At 44.7% G+C, this 18,339-nt stretch overlaps 1 protein-coding gene across 2 annotated transcripts in view; it reads left to right on the top strand.

Annotated features, from left to right (window-relative positions):
• Positions 1–18,339, top strand: part of SND1 (staphylococcal nuclease and tudor domain containing 1) — a 418,829-nt gene that overhangs the window by 240,317 nt on the left and 160,173 nt on the right. For both annotated transcript variants that reach the window (XM_089917436.1, XM_022581894.3), the window contains one exon: positions 9,489–9,561. In XM_089917436.1, coding sequence (XP_089773562.1) covers positions 9,489–9,561 — 73 coding nt within the window. The remainder of the gene's footprint in view (positions 1–9,488; positions 9,562–18,339) is intronic.

The raw sequence follows: 18,339 nt of genomic DNA, 5'->3' as shown, positions 1-18,339 counted from the left end.
ATTATCATACTGGGAACATAATTTTAATCCCAAATCAGTTATAATAATAAAGTGATAACATTTGACCCTTGACATTTTTGAATGTCTCATAACTTGACTCCCTAAACCACTGGTTCCCATAGGATGGTCCTCAGACCAGCAGCGTCATTTTCACCTGGGAACTTGTTAGACATGTGAGTTCTCAGGTCTCCCCACATCTCCATTGCCCCAGACCTACCGAATCAGAAACTGGGGTTGAGTCCCAGCAATCTCTTTTCACGCGTCCCTCAGGTTGTTCTAATGCGCATGAAAATTTGAGAACCACTGCCCTAAACAATTCTTTACCACTGTTTTGTTTTGGTTTTGGTTTTTAAGAAAAAATCAAAATGTGTGTAATTTACGGCACCTTAGTAATTTAATAGTTGGAATTGTAACCATGTGTAAAAGGTAATAGAGACTAAGGCATGGAATGGATAAGCTTTCGATCTCTTTGGATTTCTGTCCTAGCTATGCCTTCCCTGCCAGCCATACTTGTTCCTCACCAAGCCCATTGAATAGTTCTGTATTCCTTCCCTGTGACTCCTCTTTCCCCTTCCTCATACCCTGCGTTCGTGGCTTCTGAACTGAATTCCTTCTGAGTAGCCTCTACCAGCTCTTGGCTAATTTAATGTGAAACGACCTTAAGGGTTGCTGTGCTTGCTTGATTTGCCTCATCTGCGGTGTCAGGGGGCTGAGTGGGTCGGAGAGCTGAGTGTCTATTACAGATATCCCTATCCTACTTTTGCTCTAATCCTTGGAAATCTCTCCAGAGGACTGTAGTTCAAATAATTAATCACCAATACATCAATGCACCAAATTTTATAGCTACTTGTGAAGGGGAAGTCTCCTTCATAGCTTCCTTTCGTTTGTAAGACTCTTTGCATCTAAATTTCTTGTAAACTCCCTCATGCATATGTTATCTCCTCAGCTGCCCCTGACTCCCCTCCTCCAGCTTTGGGCCTGGAAGTTGAGAAGGCTTACCTCCCATGCCTCTTGCTTCTGCATCAAGTTCAGAGAGCCAGATCTCAAGTGGATGGCAGTGAATCTTTTCCAGCAGGTCCCTGTAAGTGTACTCACATCGGAAAAACCATTTTTCCCAGCAGTAAGCCTGTTGCGTCTTTTGAGTGAGGAAAAAGCATTAAAATGTTCTCTAATTTATTCATTTTACAGTAACAAACATCAGGTGCATTGGGGGAGAAAACAAAAATGTGTGGTCTAGTGGGGTTTTGGATGAGCAAGTAAATAATTGCAAATATAATTATAAGCATGGAGATACCAGTGGGTACCTGGGACGGAGCACCTAAATCAACGGGTTTATCCACAAATAGAGTCCACCAGGCAAGGCGTGTTCTGTCTGGGTTGCCTTGGGAAAGGGAGCTGGAAGACAGGAATAGTGCTTTGCTGACCTATGACACAGCCATTCCACTTTCGTGAATTTATTCTAAGGAATAATTAGGGAGGTGCCTGACAGTTTAAGAGTTATTCCTTCGGCATTATTTATAGTACCGGAAGTATTATACTGGACTATTAACATTCACATAAATATCTAGCAGTAGGCAATTGAGTAAATTATGGAATGTGCATCCATGTTATGGACTTACGTGAAGTTATTCAAAATGATGCAATAAAACTAATACTACAAGGAAGTGTTCATTTAGTTATTGTTTCTGGGGGAAAAAACAATCGCCAGACTTTTCCCACAATTTAAGTGGGTGGGTATGTGTATATAAACACTTAGAAATTTTGTTAATGATGCTTTTATCTTGGAATTGAATTACGCATCGTTCTTTCTCCTGCTTTTTCTCTGGCCCTGTATTTCTGTATTGTCTCTGTGATCAAGACATGAAAACATTTGGGACTTCCCTGACGGTCCAGTGGTTAAGACTCTGCGCTTCCACTGCAGGGGTTGTGGGTTTGATCCTGGTCGGGGAGCTAAGTTCCTGAATTCCGCATGGCACGGCCAAAAAATAAAAATAAATAAAAGGATATGAAAAAATTATAAAACCAGTGTCATTGAGGCAATTTTGAGTTGTCATTGCCTCTCATCTCATCTCACCTTTCTGCAGTCTTGTCCTCTCAAGAAGACATTATTTATTTTTTATAAATTTATTTATTTTATTTATGGCTGCGTTGGGTCTTCGTTGCTGCACGCGGGCTTTTCTCTGGTTGCGGCGAGCGGGGGCTACTCTTCGTTGAGGTGCACGGGCTTCTCATCGCAGTGGCTTCTCTTCTTGGGAGCATGGGTTCTAGGCGCACGGGCTTCAGTAGTGGTGGCACATGGGCTCAGCAGTTGTGGCTCACGGGCTCTAGAGCGCAGGCTCAGTAGTTGTGGCACATGGGCTTAGTTGCTCCGCGGCATGTGGGATCTTCCCAGACCAGGGCTTGAACCCGTGTCTCCTGCATTGGCAGGCGGATTCTTAATCACTGCACCACCAGGGAAGCCCTTCAAGAAGACTTTAGACTGACACTGACCATTTCTACCTGCTCTAGTAGTCCTTTGGTCCTAATCTGGGACAGCGTGGTCTGCTTGTGTTTCCCATGAATCTAATATTGGGCTACGTCTTCTCTGGTGATTCTCTGCCAGAGCTCAGTTTTTCCCCCTCTCTTAACCTGAGCACAGCAGATCAGATGTCACACCTGGTGGAACAGCAATGCGTCTTCGTTTCTTCTTATATTAGTTTTCGATGAGGTGGCCCAGAGTTCCTTGTTATTTGCTCCGCTGCCTCATAATACCTCCTGACTCATTAGTTCACTGACCTCCTGTTGACCACAGGACTCAATTTCCTCCTTTCCAGTCTCTGTACTCTCCATCTTTTCTGTCTTATCAGTAATTCTGGTTTCGTTGAAAATGCAGCTGCATAAGGCCCACCCACCGTTGTGCACCTGTGCCGGCTCTGCGTCTCATTTTCCGAGTGTCAGGACCTGGTTGCTTCTTCCCGCTGCCAAGGAACCAGTAGAAAGACCAAAGGAGGTGTTCCTTTTTGCTGTGTTTCACTGCTGTATTCATCAATATGATCTGAAACACAATGAAAGCTTCTTTAGAAGTTTAGCAAGTTGCTCATTCTTTGTTCTGCTTTTTATCCTTTTCCGTTGGAATTATTTTCCTTTCTCCTTAGTCATTTACCCTGTATTATCTAGTAGGTGTTTCTGACAATCCTGCCACTTGGTTCCATTTCACTGTTTATGGTGGCTGGAGCTTTGCTCCCGTCACTGCCTTTCAGACTATTGACCATCTCCTCTAGCTGTAGGACTCTTGAAGAAGGGAGTGAGAGGCTTTTGTTCTTGATGCACTTTTGCTTCTGCTTAGAGGCCAGGCTTTCAGCTCTTCTGCCTTGCCCCACTCCAAGTAGCAAAACCAAGATGTCTGCGACCTGGAGCATATATCGTGAACCTGCACCTCCAGGAGAGCCAGCAAGCCTCACTCTTCTGCGCCCTACACTCAGTTGGCATTATCCATGTCTCCAATCTGAAATACCTTCCACTCTGCATTAGTCAGCGGGCGTTTGTTCAGCTTTACTAGACACACGGTCATTGAACTAGGCGACCCTGAGTTTAAAACTATGTGACATAGCTCTGTGTTAAGTACCGTAACGAGTATTAAGGATAGAATTCTAACCCTCAAAGGGCCTGTAGTCTAGCTGTAGAAATAAAGTGAACACATGATACAATTTGAAAACACTGCATTGCAGTTTAAACTGCATGATGAACTGAGTGATACACGTGCATGTACCCATTCACATGTATAATTCTGCCATTTCAAAGTAGTTCATAGATACTTCCAGTGTTCAAACAGCCCCCCCACCTAGGACCCCAGGTTAACAATTCCTACACGACAATTGTTTTATGATTGTGGTGAGGTGGTGGTACCGATAAGCTGTAATTCTTTTCTTTCTCTAGTGTGGATCTATAAAGACAGTGTAATGAATAACTTGCACGTAGGGGGCCTGGGGAAGATGGACCTAATTGAATTAGAAGGAGTAATGTGGAAATGGTGGGAAGACATAAACTCTGGGGCCCATGAAAGCCAAGCATTATACTTTCCACTCGATGGATGTCACAGGCTGGTGGTCTTTGTTATGGGTATAAGTAGGGGAGCAAAATGAAAAAATCAATTCTGTGGAGAAGTCATGCAGCAGTGGTGTGCACTCTCAAAGGGACCTGAGTGGATTTAAAATATTCCTGATGTTATCTTGGAATAAATTGCTGTGGGCCTGGCCCAGGGGGGTTACAAAAAAGCCAAGTGAGCACAGTTAGGAAGGAAGTTTTGGATGCAGGCAAGGAAGCAGAAGCACAGTTAAGGGACATTGTGGTTCCTGGTTACCAAGACAGTGTTGTTAAAGGGGAATGATGAATTCAGGGCCTCCTGATCTTCCTCGGCATTTCCCTGCTACCTCTCTGTGGTATGCTTTCAGTCACTTTATTTTCTTTGAATGCCTTTATGTATGAAAGTGGTTCTTTTTGAACTGGGAAACTGTTGGAGTTCCCATGCCCCAGAAAAATTCATATATATAATTCTACTACCACTTCAGGTTAGCTAATAGGTATTCCCAGCATCCTACGTGAAGCTCACTTATGTCGCCAGCTTAAGAATTCCTCGTGTGGCAACTATTTTATGATTGGGATAAGGTTGAATCTAGGTTGATAAGGTTGAATCTAACCAAAGTCTTTGAACTTTTTTTGTAAACTCACAAAAATATTCAGAATAATAATCTATACATTGAAATTAAGGTCATGGCCTCTTTGTTGGCACAAGATGAACTAATGACACAAGATGTCAGTGGTGCTAAGGCTTGTGCCTTGGAGAAGGAGGTTTTCTGCCTGTGCAAGGGGCCCCAAAACCGAAGAGCAAACTGTTTCTTCATATAAAGAGTGCTAGGTTCTAATTCTGTTGCGCTAAGCTAGCCGGGCTAATCTCCCTTTAACAACCTTCCTGCCTGCCTTTGCAGAGTTGATGGTTTTTATCTTCTAGTGGGAAGGCAGAAGTATCTCATACAGAAGAATTTCAGACTTCGTTGGTTAAAGGGAGTAGTTTTCCAGTGATCTGAATGGGGTTCCTCTTCCACGCTATAGCTTCTAGAAGCTTCTAGAAGCAACCTAGAAAGCTGAGTTTTCATCCCTGTCCTTTACTGTTACCTCTTTGTAGGTATGTGGACGTTACTCACTTTTCCTGGCTGGTGATGATTTCTGTCCATTATTGACACTGCTGGTTGTTGCCATCTTTGTCCTGCGGCTGCTTGGAGAAGAAAGCCTCTGAGAGGAGCAGCCTGTGTTCTGCCCCCCTGCTTCCTTTCTCCTGGCTGGCCTGAGCTCCAGCCTGCCTTTGTGAGAAAGCAGCTATTAAGCAGACACAGCAGGTGAAGCTTAGAAGTCAGGAGCTTCATTCCTTGCCTAATGAAAAGGGATGTTGAGCCGTGGTTGCAGCCTGCAGGCAGCATGGAGAGGGGAGTTGGTGTTTGCTCTGTGGAGCAGGTATCAGTGGAAACAAACCTGCTACCTTTATACCCTCCCAGGTCTCAAAGACAGAGGGCCCCAAACCTATCCCAGAAAAGGTGGGTTATGTAAGATACAGGGGTAGCCGCACCAGGAAATAATGACAAGGCAGCAGAACGAGGATCTTCCTGTTTTTATTTTCCTTATATACAACTGTTAGTAGGCAGGCATGTCATATATGGATGCTTGCATCCCGGAACAAAGGTATATATTATATTCCTTTCATTAACCGCACTGTGGTAAGCCTACCACTCTTGGTGTTTGCTCCTTACCTCTTTGAGATAAAAGCATGAATCTCTTTCTTTTTTTTTCTATATCTCTATTGGAGTATAATTGCTTTACAATGTTGTTAGTTTCTGCTGTACAACAAAGTGAATCAGCTAAATGTATGCATATATCCCCATATCACCTCCCTCCCAGCCTCCTGCACTGGGTGGTTCCCCCAGATCCCCTCCCTTCCCCCTCCCCTCCCCCTCCCGTGGCATCAGCCTTGTGTCAGGCTGAGGGAGGTTTTCTGGGGATGGCTCACCTGGTGTCGTTTCTGCAGCAGCTGGCAAACAAGAACCAAAGCAACCTCAGCACAGGGAGGGAGACTCAAGCTGGCACTTGAGACCGTTTAGCTACTCAGTGATCCCTCACACTTTGCCGTCTGGGTCCAGCATACCACTTATACTTTAGAGGGCTTCCTGGGCGGGCAGCATTTGTGCTTAGTGTCTACAAATTATTAACTTTCAATTTTGTCTTTGTTTTTTTTTTTTGGTACGTGGGCCTCTCCCTGCTGTGGCCTCTTCCGTTGCGGAGCACAGGCTCCGGACGCGCAGGCTCAGCGGCCGTGGCTCATGGGCCCAGCCGCTCCGTGGCATGTGGGATCTTCCCAGAACACGGCACGAACCCGTGTCCCCTGCATCGGCAGGCGGACTCTCAACCACTGCGCCACCAGGGAAGCCCTTGTCTCTGTTTTGCTAAGAACTATTTCTCAGTTTAAATATGATGTTGCCTGAAATTTATCTAATTTAGCAATTGTATCTAAAGTGTGAAAAGATGACGTCTTTGAAGGTTTTTCCAAAATTAATGCCTGAATGTAAACAAGTATCTAATATTTTTTTTAGGAACAAGGTAAGAGAATTTCTTCTTTTAATATTAAGACTTACTTCACTGTATGACAGTAAAATTAAGTGAAAAAGAGAAAAATAAATACCGTATGCTAACACATATATATGGAATCTAAAAAAAAAACTGATTCTGAAGAACCTAGGGGCAGGACAGGAATAAAGACACAGACTTAGAGAATGGCCGCATAGCACAGGGAGATCAGCTTGGTGACCACCTAGCGGGTGGGATAGGGAGGGTGGGAGGGAGATGCAAGAGGGAGGAGATATGGGGATATAGGTATATGTATAGCTGATTCACTTTGTTATAAAGCAGAAACTAACACACCATTGTAAAGCAATTATACTCCAATAAAGATGTTAAAAAATAAATAAAACAATGAAACAGGGCTTCCCTGGTGGTGCAGTGGTTGAGAGTCCGCCTGCCGATGCAGGAAACACGGGTTCGTGCCCCGGTCCGGGAAGATCCCACATGCCGTGGAGTGGCTGGGCCCGTGAGCCATGGCCACTGAGCCTGCGCGTCCAGAGCCTATGCTCCGCAACAGGAGAGGCCACAACAGTGAGAGGCCCGTGTACCTCAAAAAAAAAAAAAAACAAAAAAACAATGAAACAGAAAAGACTTAATTTTAAAGAATTCTGGATTGTTTCAGATGTCATATGTACACTATTATCCATATTTTCTGCTTTGGGGTATTATGTTTTTCCCCTTGGGGTGGTATGTTTAATCTTGCTTAAGTGCTGAATTTCTGCTTATGGCACAAAGCTACTTTGGGGTCACAGAGAGAAAGCAGAATTGTAGGTTACCAGCTCACCATTTTTGCCTTGAGAACCTGTTTTCTGACTTACTGCCCAGGCCCTGTTCTTTTTTCCTCGTAGTATATGAGGTGCTCTCCAACCCCCAGGAAAGGCCAGGAGTTCAGCAGTGTTCTCCGTGAACCATCTGTTTATTGGGCAGGTCCATGTATTTTGGTTGTTAGAAGAGGAGGCGGCTGTGGGCAATCCGTGCCCACGTGGGACCTGCAGAAAGCTGAGCAGGCCTCGCCTAGAAGAAAGGCGACTTACCTCAGGGTGGTAGTGAGCTCTTGCCTTGCCTCGCTGCGGGTTTGTTCCCAAGCCCCCTCCTTGGAGTTTCTGGTAGCAAAATGGGGAAAGCCTGCTGATGGCAGAGGAGGCTGTAGAAACAGGACACAAGCAGGATGTACACAGGGCTTTGGGAGATGGAAGAGTTAGAGCTACCATTAGTGTGCAGATCCCAAGGGACGAGGGGCTAAACCTGGTCCGTGGTCATTATCAGACACCCTGAACAGTAAATCACTGGACTGAAATTAAATGGAGCAGTTGTGACCCATTTGCAATTTCTAAAGCTGAAGCCCTTGATTCAGATTCAGGAGGAATCATGGGAGTCAAGGAACTTGGCAATGTTTTCTTTCAGCCAACAGTTCAGATTAGAATGAGTGTATGATTTTTTTCTTAATTCTGTACTTTGACTTCTTCCCCTCATCATGGAGTGGAAACTGGGTGGTAAGGGAAGTGTTTTGTTTGTCGTATCTGAACAGAAGGTGTTTCAAATCAGTTGAGTGAGAGACAAGTCCCCTGGGTTGGAAAAAGGGGCAAGTGGGGAGTGATAAGGGTCCAAGTATGTGAGAAATGACTGTTCCACTTTGCACTCAGCAACACCCACCCAGTTTGATTTGTGAATTGGTTTTAGAAAGTTAGGACCTGAGAGTAATGCCTCTACTCCTGCTCATTAGTGGAGCCCGAGTGGGAAGAAGGTTGCAGTGTGGTTCCTAGTGTGAGGGTCCGACATGTTGACCCTGGCCTGGGCAGTTTACTTTAACACTTTCTCTGGAATATGGAAACCCTAGAAAGTCTAGTTCATGGAGCAGTCACACTCCTGAACCTCTTCCTCAGTCTCTAAACACAGCAGTGTTCCCTGTGTGGGTCTGCAGGCTGGCAGTATGCGCAAAGGTCTTGACTAATGGTGTCATCGCTGAGTGATGTACTCGTCACCTTTGATTCTGCGGTCCTTCGTTGTTACATGAGTGATCATCATGTCCCTGAAGCTACCACTCAAGGGATTAGGAGGCAAAAGGTGGGAGATTGGAGCAAACCAGCCAGTGGTCAGATGTGTGTCCCAGGGTCCCCTGCTAAACCCAGTGTTATTACAACCTGAGACTGATTGAAAATGAGGCTTAATGTCAGTTATGTACCTTTGCTAATTTCTCCCCCCCCCCCTTTTTTTTTTCTTCAGCCGTGCGGTGCAGCTTGCCATATCTTAGTTCCCTGCCCGGGGATCGAACCCAGGCCGGTGGTGAAAGTGCCAAGCTCTAAGCACTGGACTGCCAGGGAATTCCCTTCTTCCCCATTATTAAAAAGACTTTTCTGTACAGTATTGCTTCATTCAGGGCAACTTATCTTTTTACTTGGGAGGAACTTATTTCCATTAGAATTGGAACACTAGCTACATATTTTTGCATTTAAAATGTTTCATGTGATTAAACACAGAAAGAAACGTTATTACTTCTGTTTTTTAGGAATGTGCTCTTCCAACTGATTCTTCTCTTGTGCCTAGAACGATGCCTTTCCTTTGGAAACAAGTTCTGGAGCTCTCTTTGATAACCAGGCACACTGTTAGCAGTAACTAGCAGCCAGCTTGTGGTAACTGGGCTTATAGGGGAAGAGCAGGAGTGTACCCTCCCCACCTCCCAATGCTCTGGCCGAGACTGGCTGCTCAGCAGCGTGCCCTGTGTAGTGACATGTGACCATCGGACCAACATCTCTTCCTGCCACCTTTTCCCACCCTCCTTACCCCTTCCCAGTGTGATTTGTATTGTCATCGGGCTTCTTTTCTTTTTTCTTCTTTCTTTACAGGGCTATTAAGAATGGTAAAGGATTGCATAGCAAGAAGGAAGTGCCTATCCACCGTGTCGCAGACATATCTGGGGTGAGTTGTGTCCCTGAATGGAGCTGTGTGGCTCCGAGGCGCCAGGAGCTTGGCTGCTTATTCACCGAAGGACCTCAGTTGATGTGTTTTCTGTAGCTTATTCGTTTTCAGGCACTGAATGTGAATTTTTCCATGGCTTCTCCTAATGCATCTATAGAGATCCCGTTTTATACTCCAGGAAAACAGAATTTAAACAAGGGCATAAAACCGCCTCTCTCTTCACCTGAATGTTTACTGAGTTGCTTTTCCCTTTTCTTATTATCATGAGTTAGGAGATATTTCTTTTGAGTTGTATTAAAATAAAATTACCTTTTTAAAAAAATCCCTGTTTAGTTCTGTGACTGGAAAGTCTTAGTGGAGAAAGGTCAAATACAGGTTCTAGGACAGGTTTAGGAATTAATCCTAATTAATCCTGATCAACTAGGGAGAAGTATGTGAGCATCCTTTGAGCTAACAGGTATACTAGATGATATAGGAGAAGAGATGATGCAGATACTTTTGAGCTCCCTAAAGGCTGTGTCCAAACGACTATTTCATGATCAGGATGCTACCCTTGCATATTTAGGAACTTTCATTGGCTGAATTAGACTCCTTTGTTAGTTAAGGGGGTTTATTCATTTACTCAGCAAGTGCCTACTGTGCCTGGAACTGCTCTAGGCAGAAAATGTAACAATGAACAGAACTGATAACGTCCCTACATGCAAGCGGGAAAGGGAGACAATAGCAATGCCAGGCAGCAGCGACTGCTCTGAGGAATGGAACAGACCAAGGCAGTAGTGAGGGTTCAGGGGTTGATTTTGATCAGGTGGCCGGGGGAAGGCCTTCTGGCTGTCAGTTTCACCCTCTGTTCCTGGGACATACACCATCCAGTTCAACTCCCATAGTCACTAATGGGTAAGGAGGGGCTCCAGGTCATGTGTAGGGAGGAGCACACAGCCCAAGGGACACGACAGAGGAAGGGTAGTCAGCCTTAGCTTGGACACTTGGGAAGCTTGCCTTGGGCACAAGAAGAAAATACTACCGTAAACAGAAGCTCAGCCAGGCCCACAGCAGTGATGAATTCCAGTGTATCTTATGTTGTGTTCCCAAGCCTGGCTCAGGCTTTGCCTGTAGTTCCTTGTGGTGGCTTCTAACCTGTCTCGGCAGCTCTCCTTTGCCTGGGTGTGGTCGTCCCCTGTTGGCTTTAATCACTGGGATTCTGTTGAGCTTTTCCCTCTCTGTAGCAGTCACTGCAGACTACAGATTGCACAGTGTGGCAATTAATTAATTAGACTTCCATCAAGACGTCGTGCCACTGTTAACGAGCAAGGTACATCACTGTGCGTTCCTCATAGCTCAAGTCCAGAGAAGCCCAGAAAACCTGTTACTAATGGCCTTTGAGCCACAGGTGACTGTGTTATATCTCCTGAGGCTCATGGTTCACAGGTGACTTTCCCAGCAAGCTGGTATCAGACCAGTTTTCTCTGTGGTTTACCGTGCTGTGTTATTGTTCATGTGTATATTAATTTCTATATGTATCTGCTGTGGCATTCTCAACAATATTTCCTTTAATATCATTCTTTTGGTGAAGTCAAAGGGTAATTTTTTTGGTTATTCAACTGCAGGGGGACAGCGCTGTAAAATACCTATTTTGGAAAACATAGTGGTGACTCCTGCACTAATGGCAGATATGCCCACCCAAAAGCTCATGTCTGGCCCATACTCCAGGGCCGTCTAGAAGCTGAATTCAGCCTTGGGGATGGTGCTGTGTTTTGGCCTGTGGAGTTCCTATCCTTGCTTAGATTTCCTATTGGCATCGAGGTGAGGCCCTCAGCAGGTTTTTGAGGTAGAGTTACATTTGCTTTGGGGCTGTCCTCTTGGTACCCCCAGCGTAGTGTCCTAATGATCTTGAGCGCTATCTTTGGATCACATGCTGCCTTCTACCTTGATGCGTTTTCTTTATGTTTGCGTGTTTGTTTTTGGTAGCAATGAATCTTAGGAAACCTGTCTTCATAATCCCCCACTGAACTGTAGTTCGGTTTCATACATACCTTTATCCTCTTTTCTGCCTAGATATTGGCGAATTGGTTTGCTCTTACATTATTCAAAAATAAATGCAGCGGGCTTCCCTGGTGGCGCAGTGGTTGAGAGTCCGCCTGCCGATGCAGGGGACACGGGTTTGTGCCCCGGTCCGGGAGGATCCCACATGCCGCGGAGCGGCTGGGCCCGTGAGCCATGGCCGCTGAGCCTGCGCGTCCGGAGCCTGTGCTCCGCAACGGGAGAGGCCACAACAGTGAGAGGCCCGCGTACCGCAAATAAATAAATAGATAGATAGATAAATGCAGCTCCCACTTACCATATAAATAAAAGAGGAAAGCTAGATCACGTGGGAGAGTGGAAGTGAAAAAGCTATTCCATTTAACAGATGTCAGAGTGACCTTGTCCACCTTCATAACACATTATTCAGCTTAGATTGCAGGGTTTTTTGGTGCCCTGTATAATAGACGAGTTTTGTCTCCCCCTTCTAACCTTCCTTTCTTTCCATCACAATGTCGTGTTCAGTATATGTGTGTTTTGGGTGCCCTTGTGCCATTTAAGTGAGATGTATGGGTCTTCAGCTTCCTGAAGCATTCTGGTTATCTTACTGAGGGACAGGTAGGCATGTGGGGTCAGATGGGCCAATAGTTTACATCTGGTTGAAGAAACAAACATAGGAATAAAGGCCATGTAATACAAGCATATATAATGGTTTCATTAAAGTTTCTCATTTTTTTTTTAATCCTTGTGTCCCTCCCTCCCACCATTGGTCCCTCTGTTAGTTGCAGGTCGTGGTAAATGGCAGTTTTTGTTGAGCTGACACTGTATGCAATATGCTGCCACCATAATTGACTATGAACTGATATTTGTGCATGACCTCTCACCCCAACCGAGGACACATCCTTGCAGGAGGAGAAGACACATATGCTCTTCACGTTTTGTTCTCTGAACACTCAAGAAATATGCTCTGTGGAAGAGGTTATATCATGATTGTGAGACAAATAACCCATACATTTGTTCTAGTCTTAATGGCCTCCCACTCTTAGAGTAGGTTTCTACCCCTTGTTCCCATCCCTTCTGTTGTATTTTGTAAAAATGATTTCAGCAGGTAAGGGTCAGAGTGCATGAAAATGCCTCCTGTAGCGAGTTAGCAAGTGCAAGCCCTGCTTGGCTGACTCCCTGCTGTGGGAAGTTAAGTAACCCAGGTGTAGACTGACTCTGCTTCGGCAAGTGAGATGCGGGCCTCCTCACGTGGTACTGAAACAAGCAGGCCTTTTCATGTGCATTCATCAGCTTTTCCCAGGACTGGACCGCCCAGGTGTTGCCTACTATATCAAGCCATATCAAGAACGCATTACAGTTTTTTGACTTTTCAAAAATGTTATGATGGCTCCCCAATGTTCAGGTTGTGTTGTGTTTTGATTTTGTTAATATAGATGATTTTTGACATTAACGTCAGCTGATTGTTGTGTTTTCTGTAAGCTTCATGGTGTCTGTGTGTAATGCCAACTGGATGAACCTACCTTTTGACTGGGGCTTGGATAAACTTGGCTCTTCTGCATCTCTGCTCCTGTTTTTCAGGGTATCCACTAAAGGAAAAAAAAAATCTGGTAATTTGGGTCCTGAAGCAGTTACTGGTTTCCTTTATTTCTGACTTTTGAAGGTGAAGGAAATAGCCTATTACAAGCACCTGTCATTGCTGTCCTTTTTACCCCTGTCCGGTTACCCTTCAGGCCGGGATGCTCCTGTGAATGTGAAACCGCTAAGAATTTGATCAACTTGGTACTAGATCTGATTCCATTTGGAGGGTGGTTCTGTGGTGACTGCTTCCCTTCATACAACCATGTTTTCATTATTAGTGGGTTTTGTTTTTCCCTGTTCCTTTCTCCACTCCCTCCCTCGCCAGCATACAGAAAGTTGGAATGCGCGTCAGTGGAATATAAGGCCGTTGCTTATCTTTGGTTTATTATTGTTTTTGCCGTAGCCTCCTCTGTAATAAATACAGTCTCCTGCAGATATAACGTGTAAAACAGGCAATAAAATGTGGCTGGTGCGTGGCTTGCTGTTGTTCTGGTAAATCAGACAACTCAATTACGGTTCTGAGGCAGGAGAGGGCTCCCACTCCTCAGGTTGTAGCCGCGTTGCACCGATTTCTTCCTCTGCCTCCCTCCGCTGGTGCTTGGTGAGTCATAGTGTCTATTTGACTTCCTCTATTTCCTGTCATGTGTTCTTTCCTCTCAGGTGCGTGTGGGGTTATGACGTGTGTTGACGACACCATGAGAGGCTAGAGCCTAGCCCGGCATCCTGTCCACTCAGCCACATTTCTAACAGCCCCAGACGGGTCCGATTACCAGGATGGGGCTGTCCATCTCCTGAACATCTTCTGCCTTTCCATGATGCGGAATCCTGATGACTTGGAAGCAGATTTTGCTGCTGTTTATTCTGCTCTTCTCTCCTTTCTTGCCTTCTGGTTGGGCTCCCTTGAAGATTGTCTTCTTTGCTCACGTTCCATACTGACTGCTTGGTAACCTCCTCTATCCATCGGTGGTTTTTGTTGGAGATACATACTATTACTAATACGAATGTGCTTAAGCGTGGCCTAGAATGGTCCAAAGACTAGCTCTGGGGGTGGGGATTAGGGGGAGTCAGATTTTCAGGTCCCTGCTTTCTCCATTAAATCATGAAGACCTGCAGAGTTGCCCAGTCAGAGTCTCACATGCAAATATAAAGGATGGAAGTGTTCCTTTAAAATAAATAAGCAGGATTTTAAGCATGTCCTCCTGACCTCTTCCTTCAGGTTCTGGTTTTTCAGTATCTTTTTGAACTTGAATAGCAGTGTCCTCTTTTCCTCGGGGTGTTGGAGCCAGCCCTGTCCATCAGTCTTGGGGGCCATTATAGAAGTTATCTTTTCTTAGCTCCCAATGGAGTTGGGCCTCAATATAAGAGTTTTAAAATATGTTCGGCTGAAGAGATATAAAAAGTGGTCTGTCCAGTAAGTCTGAGGAAGGTATAAAGCAGTACAGTCACCCAGGGGCTTTATAACTTAGGCCTGTGTTAAACTGCAGTTCCCTTGTGTGTCTTCTGGCCTTCTTGTTTAGAATGCCTCCTGCTTACGTGACCCTAAGGTTCCTCTCAGCTTCTAATCACCGGTGATTTGATGGTACCGACGCTCCCTTCCTGTTTGTTTTAATAGCTCTTCCCTCTTTTACTCTCCCTTAGCCTCTGAGTAACCTCCTAACCCTCTAATGTCCCTTTTGTGCTGACTACACAAGGTCAAGGCCTAGGGTTCTGACTGGGAGTTTGGTTGCTTAGCACTAGAGCTCCCTTCACACTACATTTGCTCCCCTGGGGAAATCCCAGAAGAACCTTGTCCTGCAAGAGCCAGTGCACCAGCTGCTGACCTTGCTGCTGGAAGCCTTATGTGCTCCATAAGGTTGATGTCTGCTCACGGGGAAGCCAGGCTCAGTGCTAGTGCTGGGCTCTCAGGTGCTTTCTTGCATCTCTCCTGCATTTGGCAACTCTAGTTTTTGCCAGTTTAGGGGAAGCTGCTGCTCTCTTTGTTCTTCTCCCCACACCCGAAGGTTCTTGAACTCCAGCCACTCCAGTCGGACTGCAATGTGCAGCTTGGTGACCAGGACTCTCACAGCACAGAAACGTGCACGGTAGCCCTGTGGCGAAGGCAGCTGCGAGGGCAGAGTGGCAGCTACCCTGGGAGTCTCTCTCCCATGCTGCTGAGGCTCTTTCCTTTCTCCATCCCCTCCCCCTCTCCTCTCCTGTCCTCCCATCCCTCCCCACAGCTCCCTTTTCCCCTCTCCCTCTGCAAAAGAGTTGGAGTTTGTTAAGGAGACCTTGATTTGGGGGGACTTTGCTTCAGCTGGTCGCCCTCCCTAATGGCTGAGTGCGTTGCTTTATGGCCTTTTGTCCATAGTTCTTTGAGCCCTAGGAGTCCTGTGTGGCCAGTTCTTGTTTTGTAAAGCTCTCCTATTCACACTCCCCAGAACTGCAGGGGTATCCCTCTCTCCTTCTAAAGAAATCCGAAAGCATTTATGCTTTCCATGGGAATAAGAGAGAAGTCTATCTTTCTTAGTCTGAACATGTTTCTGAATGAAATTGCATAGAAATGCTGGAATTTTAAAAAGATTGTATTTCAGCCTCTACCACAGTTAGTGGTTGTGTTTAAGCACCTCCTTTTACAAATTTAATCCAGTTTTCAACTGAGTTCTTCTGTTGTGGATTTTTTTTTGCACCGTAGGGCGTGAAATCTAGGACATAATCTCTCACCTCTTTTATTTAGTTTGTGACATCAGGAGAAATTGTTAGTGGACTTTGAAACTGGCAAGATGATTATTGGGTATCCTTTCAGTGGAACGCTGGGTGCTGCCTAGTAAACCCTTTGGGGTTATCTGATTCTGTAGCCCCTTTGCTTTTTTTTTTCTTTACATCTTTATTGGAGTATAATTGCTTTACAATGGTGTGTTAGTTTCTGCTTTATAACAAAGTGAATCAGTAGTTATACATATACATATGTTCCCATATCTCTTCCCTCTTGCGTCTCCCTCCCACCCTCCCTATCCCACCCCTCTAGGCGGTCACAAAGCACCGAGCTGATCTCCCTGTGCTATGCGGCTGCTTCCCACTAGCTATCTATTTTACGTTTTAACTGGCATGTTTTGCACCCCTGTGGAGAGGGAATTTAACTTGTGAAGACCTAATAAAGATGCAAATGATTCCTGTTTGTACAAATGTGGCCCTGTATAGACAGATACAATTAATTTCTGCTCTGTAAAAGAAATATTTTCAAACTTTACATTTTCACTCTATAGTTTTGCTGTACAGTTTTGCGTCTTTAGCAAATTGACTTCAGCATTTCTAGCTGCCTGTATATATATCCATCCTCCAGGCTCTGCTTCGAATCACTTGTAATATCTTTCTGGTTCCTTCATGAATTAGTTAAAATAAAATTTTTGACACATCTTTATTTTATATTTGTATAGAAGTCATGATTTTACCTGTTTGAAAATTATCCTTTAAGCGGATAGGGGAAGAAATTGCAAAAACAAGAGAGAAATACAAAACTACTTATAACATTGTTTTTATTGCCTCCTTTGTACCTGAAAGTATGAAGAGTCATTTGGTTGTAGAAGTTCTTTTAAAAAATACAGTTCCAAAGTGAATACGTCTCTTTCATCTGCAGAATGCCCAGTTCCATCCTGTACCTTACTGGGTCTGCCGTTTTTTCACCAACAAGCTTTTTTTTTTTTTTTTAACATCTTTATTGGAGTATAATTGCTTTACAATATTTTGTTAGTTTCTGCTGTATAACAAAGTTAATCAGCTATATGTATACATATATCCCCTCCCTCTTGAGCCTCTCTCCCACCCTCCCTATCCCACTCCTCTAGGTGGTCACAGTCCGACAAGCTTTTGTGTTGGAAAATTCAGGCGCCATAATAGGTTGAGGTAGAGGGATTGGACATTGAGCACAGGGCCCTATGTCTTGACGTTTGGTGGGTGTGTTCCAGCTCTGAATTTCAGCACCTCTGAAGAAATGTTTGATCAGGTGACTTGTCCAGAGGTTAGAGCACTATTAGAGACAGCATTTCTTAAAATTTGTTACTTCTTTCAGTAAAACATCTTATTTCCAAAATAATCTGTAGACTTGGTGTGTCACTGCCGTGAATTCTGTTTTCAGGAAGTTTTCTGCCACAAATTTGTCTAGTTCCCTTCTGATTCCTTGTTTAACTGACTTCATACAGGGGGACGCCTACAAATGAGCTCTGAGAAACAGGGTCCTAGCTTTTATTTAAGTGTCCTGAGCTATAATTTTTGTGTCTTTCTTCCTTTGTTCAAAGAAGGGAGAAAAGAAATTGAGGGAGTCCAGTAGCATTTTTTCCAAAGAAAAAAATGTCATCTCTTTCCAGAGAGAGTTGCCTCTAGCACAGATTCTGCTCTCGCTGGTTCATGCTCTTCAGTTCTCTTTTCTGTTCTCTGGGTGCATGTGGGGAGTGTTCTATGAGCCTATTTCATGGGTCCAAATTGGCTGTGAATGAGCCCATTGCAGACTTGGCTAAATGAATGATTCAGGTATTTTGGAGGCAGTTGATAACATTCCCAATTCCCAGGTTCAGGTGTGTGATCAGGTTGTCTGATCTGTCCTGTGACTGCCGACTGATGTGATGAAGCTTGAAATATTTCTGCCCAGCCACGGCTTCACTCTCCACTTCACCATCATAACACTGCTTAGCCCTAGATTGAACTCATGTTGTCCTGTGGCTATCGCTTATGTAAACATCTCAAAGTAAGTCATTTTACTAACACAGACATTCTGCTCACTCAAGTTTTAAGGCATTATTTAGCATGCTTCCAACATATTCCCTAAGGAATATGTTGTACAGAATTTTGTACGCTACTTGCAGTGTTGACGTCCAGATAAATATTCTCGAATCAGACCTCAGGGTGGCTTTGGAATTACCTAGTAATTTTGTGCCTCAGTTCCTCATGAAAGGGTGTTCTCGGGAAGAAATGATAGAATTCGTAAGACAAGATTAGATTCGGGAGGGTTTGAATTTGGAGGAAGACCTGTGTTCTCTTGTAGGACATTATTGCAACACGCCTGGCTACTTCACCCACCATAGAGAATATTTTCATATTCAGTCTAGTCCACTGTTTCCAGTTCTCAGTCCACTGACTCCGACTCCCTTATGGATGTGCTGTTTCTGAGTAGCTGTCTCAGCTTTCCTGACCATGCCCTCCTCCTCCTTC

The sequence above is a fragment of the Delphinapterus leucas genome, chromosome 9 (genome assembly GCF_059928025.1).
Source record: "Delphinapterus leucas isolate spDelLeu-1000000601 "Yukka" chromosome 9, BTC_Dleu_Yukka2, whole genome shotgun sequence".
Classification (NCBI taxonomy): Eukaryota; Metazoa; Chordata; class Mammalia; order Artiodactyla; family Monodontidae; genus Delphinapterus; species Delphinapterus leucas.
The sequence above is the reverse complement of the archived record's forward strand: the minus strand, read 5'-3'. Positions and strand labels throughout refer to the sequence as shown.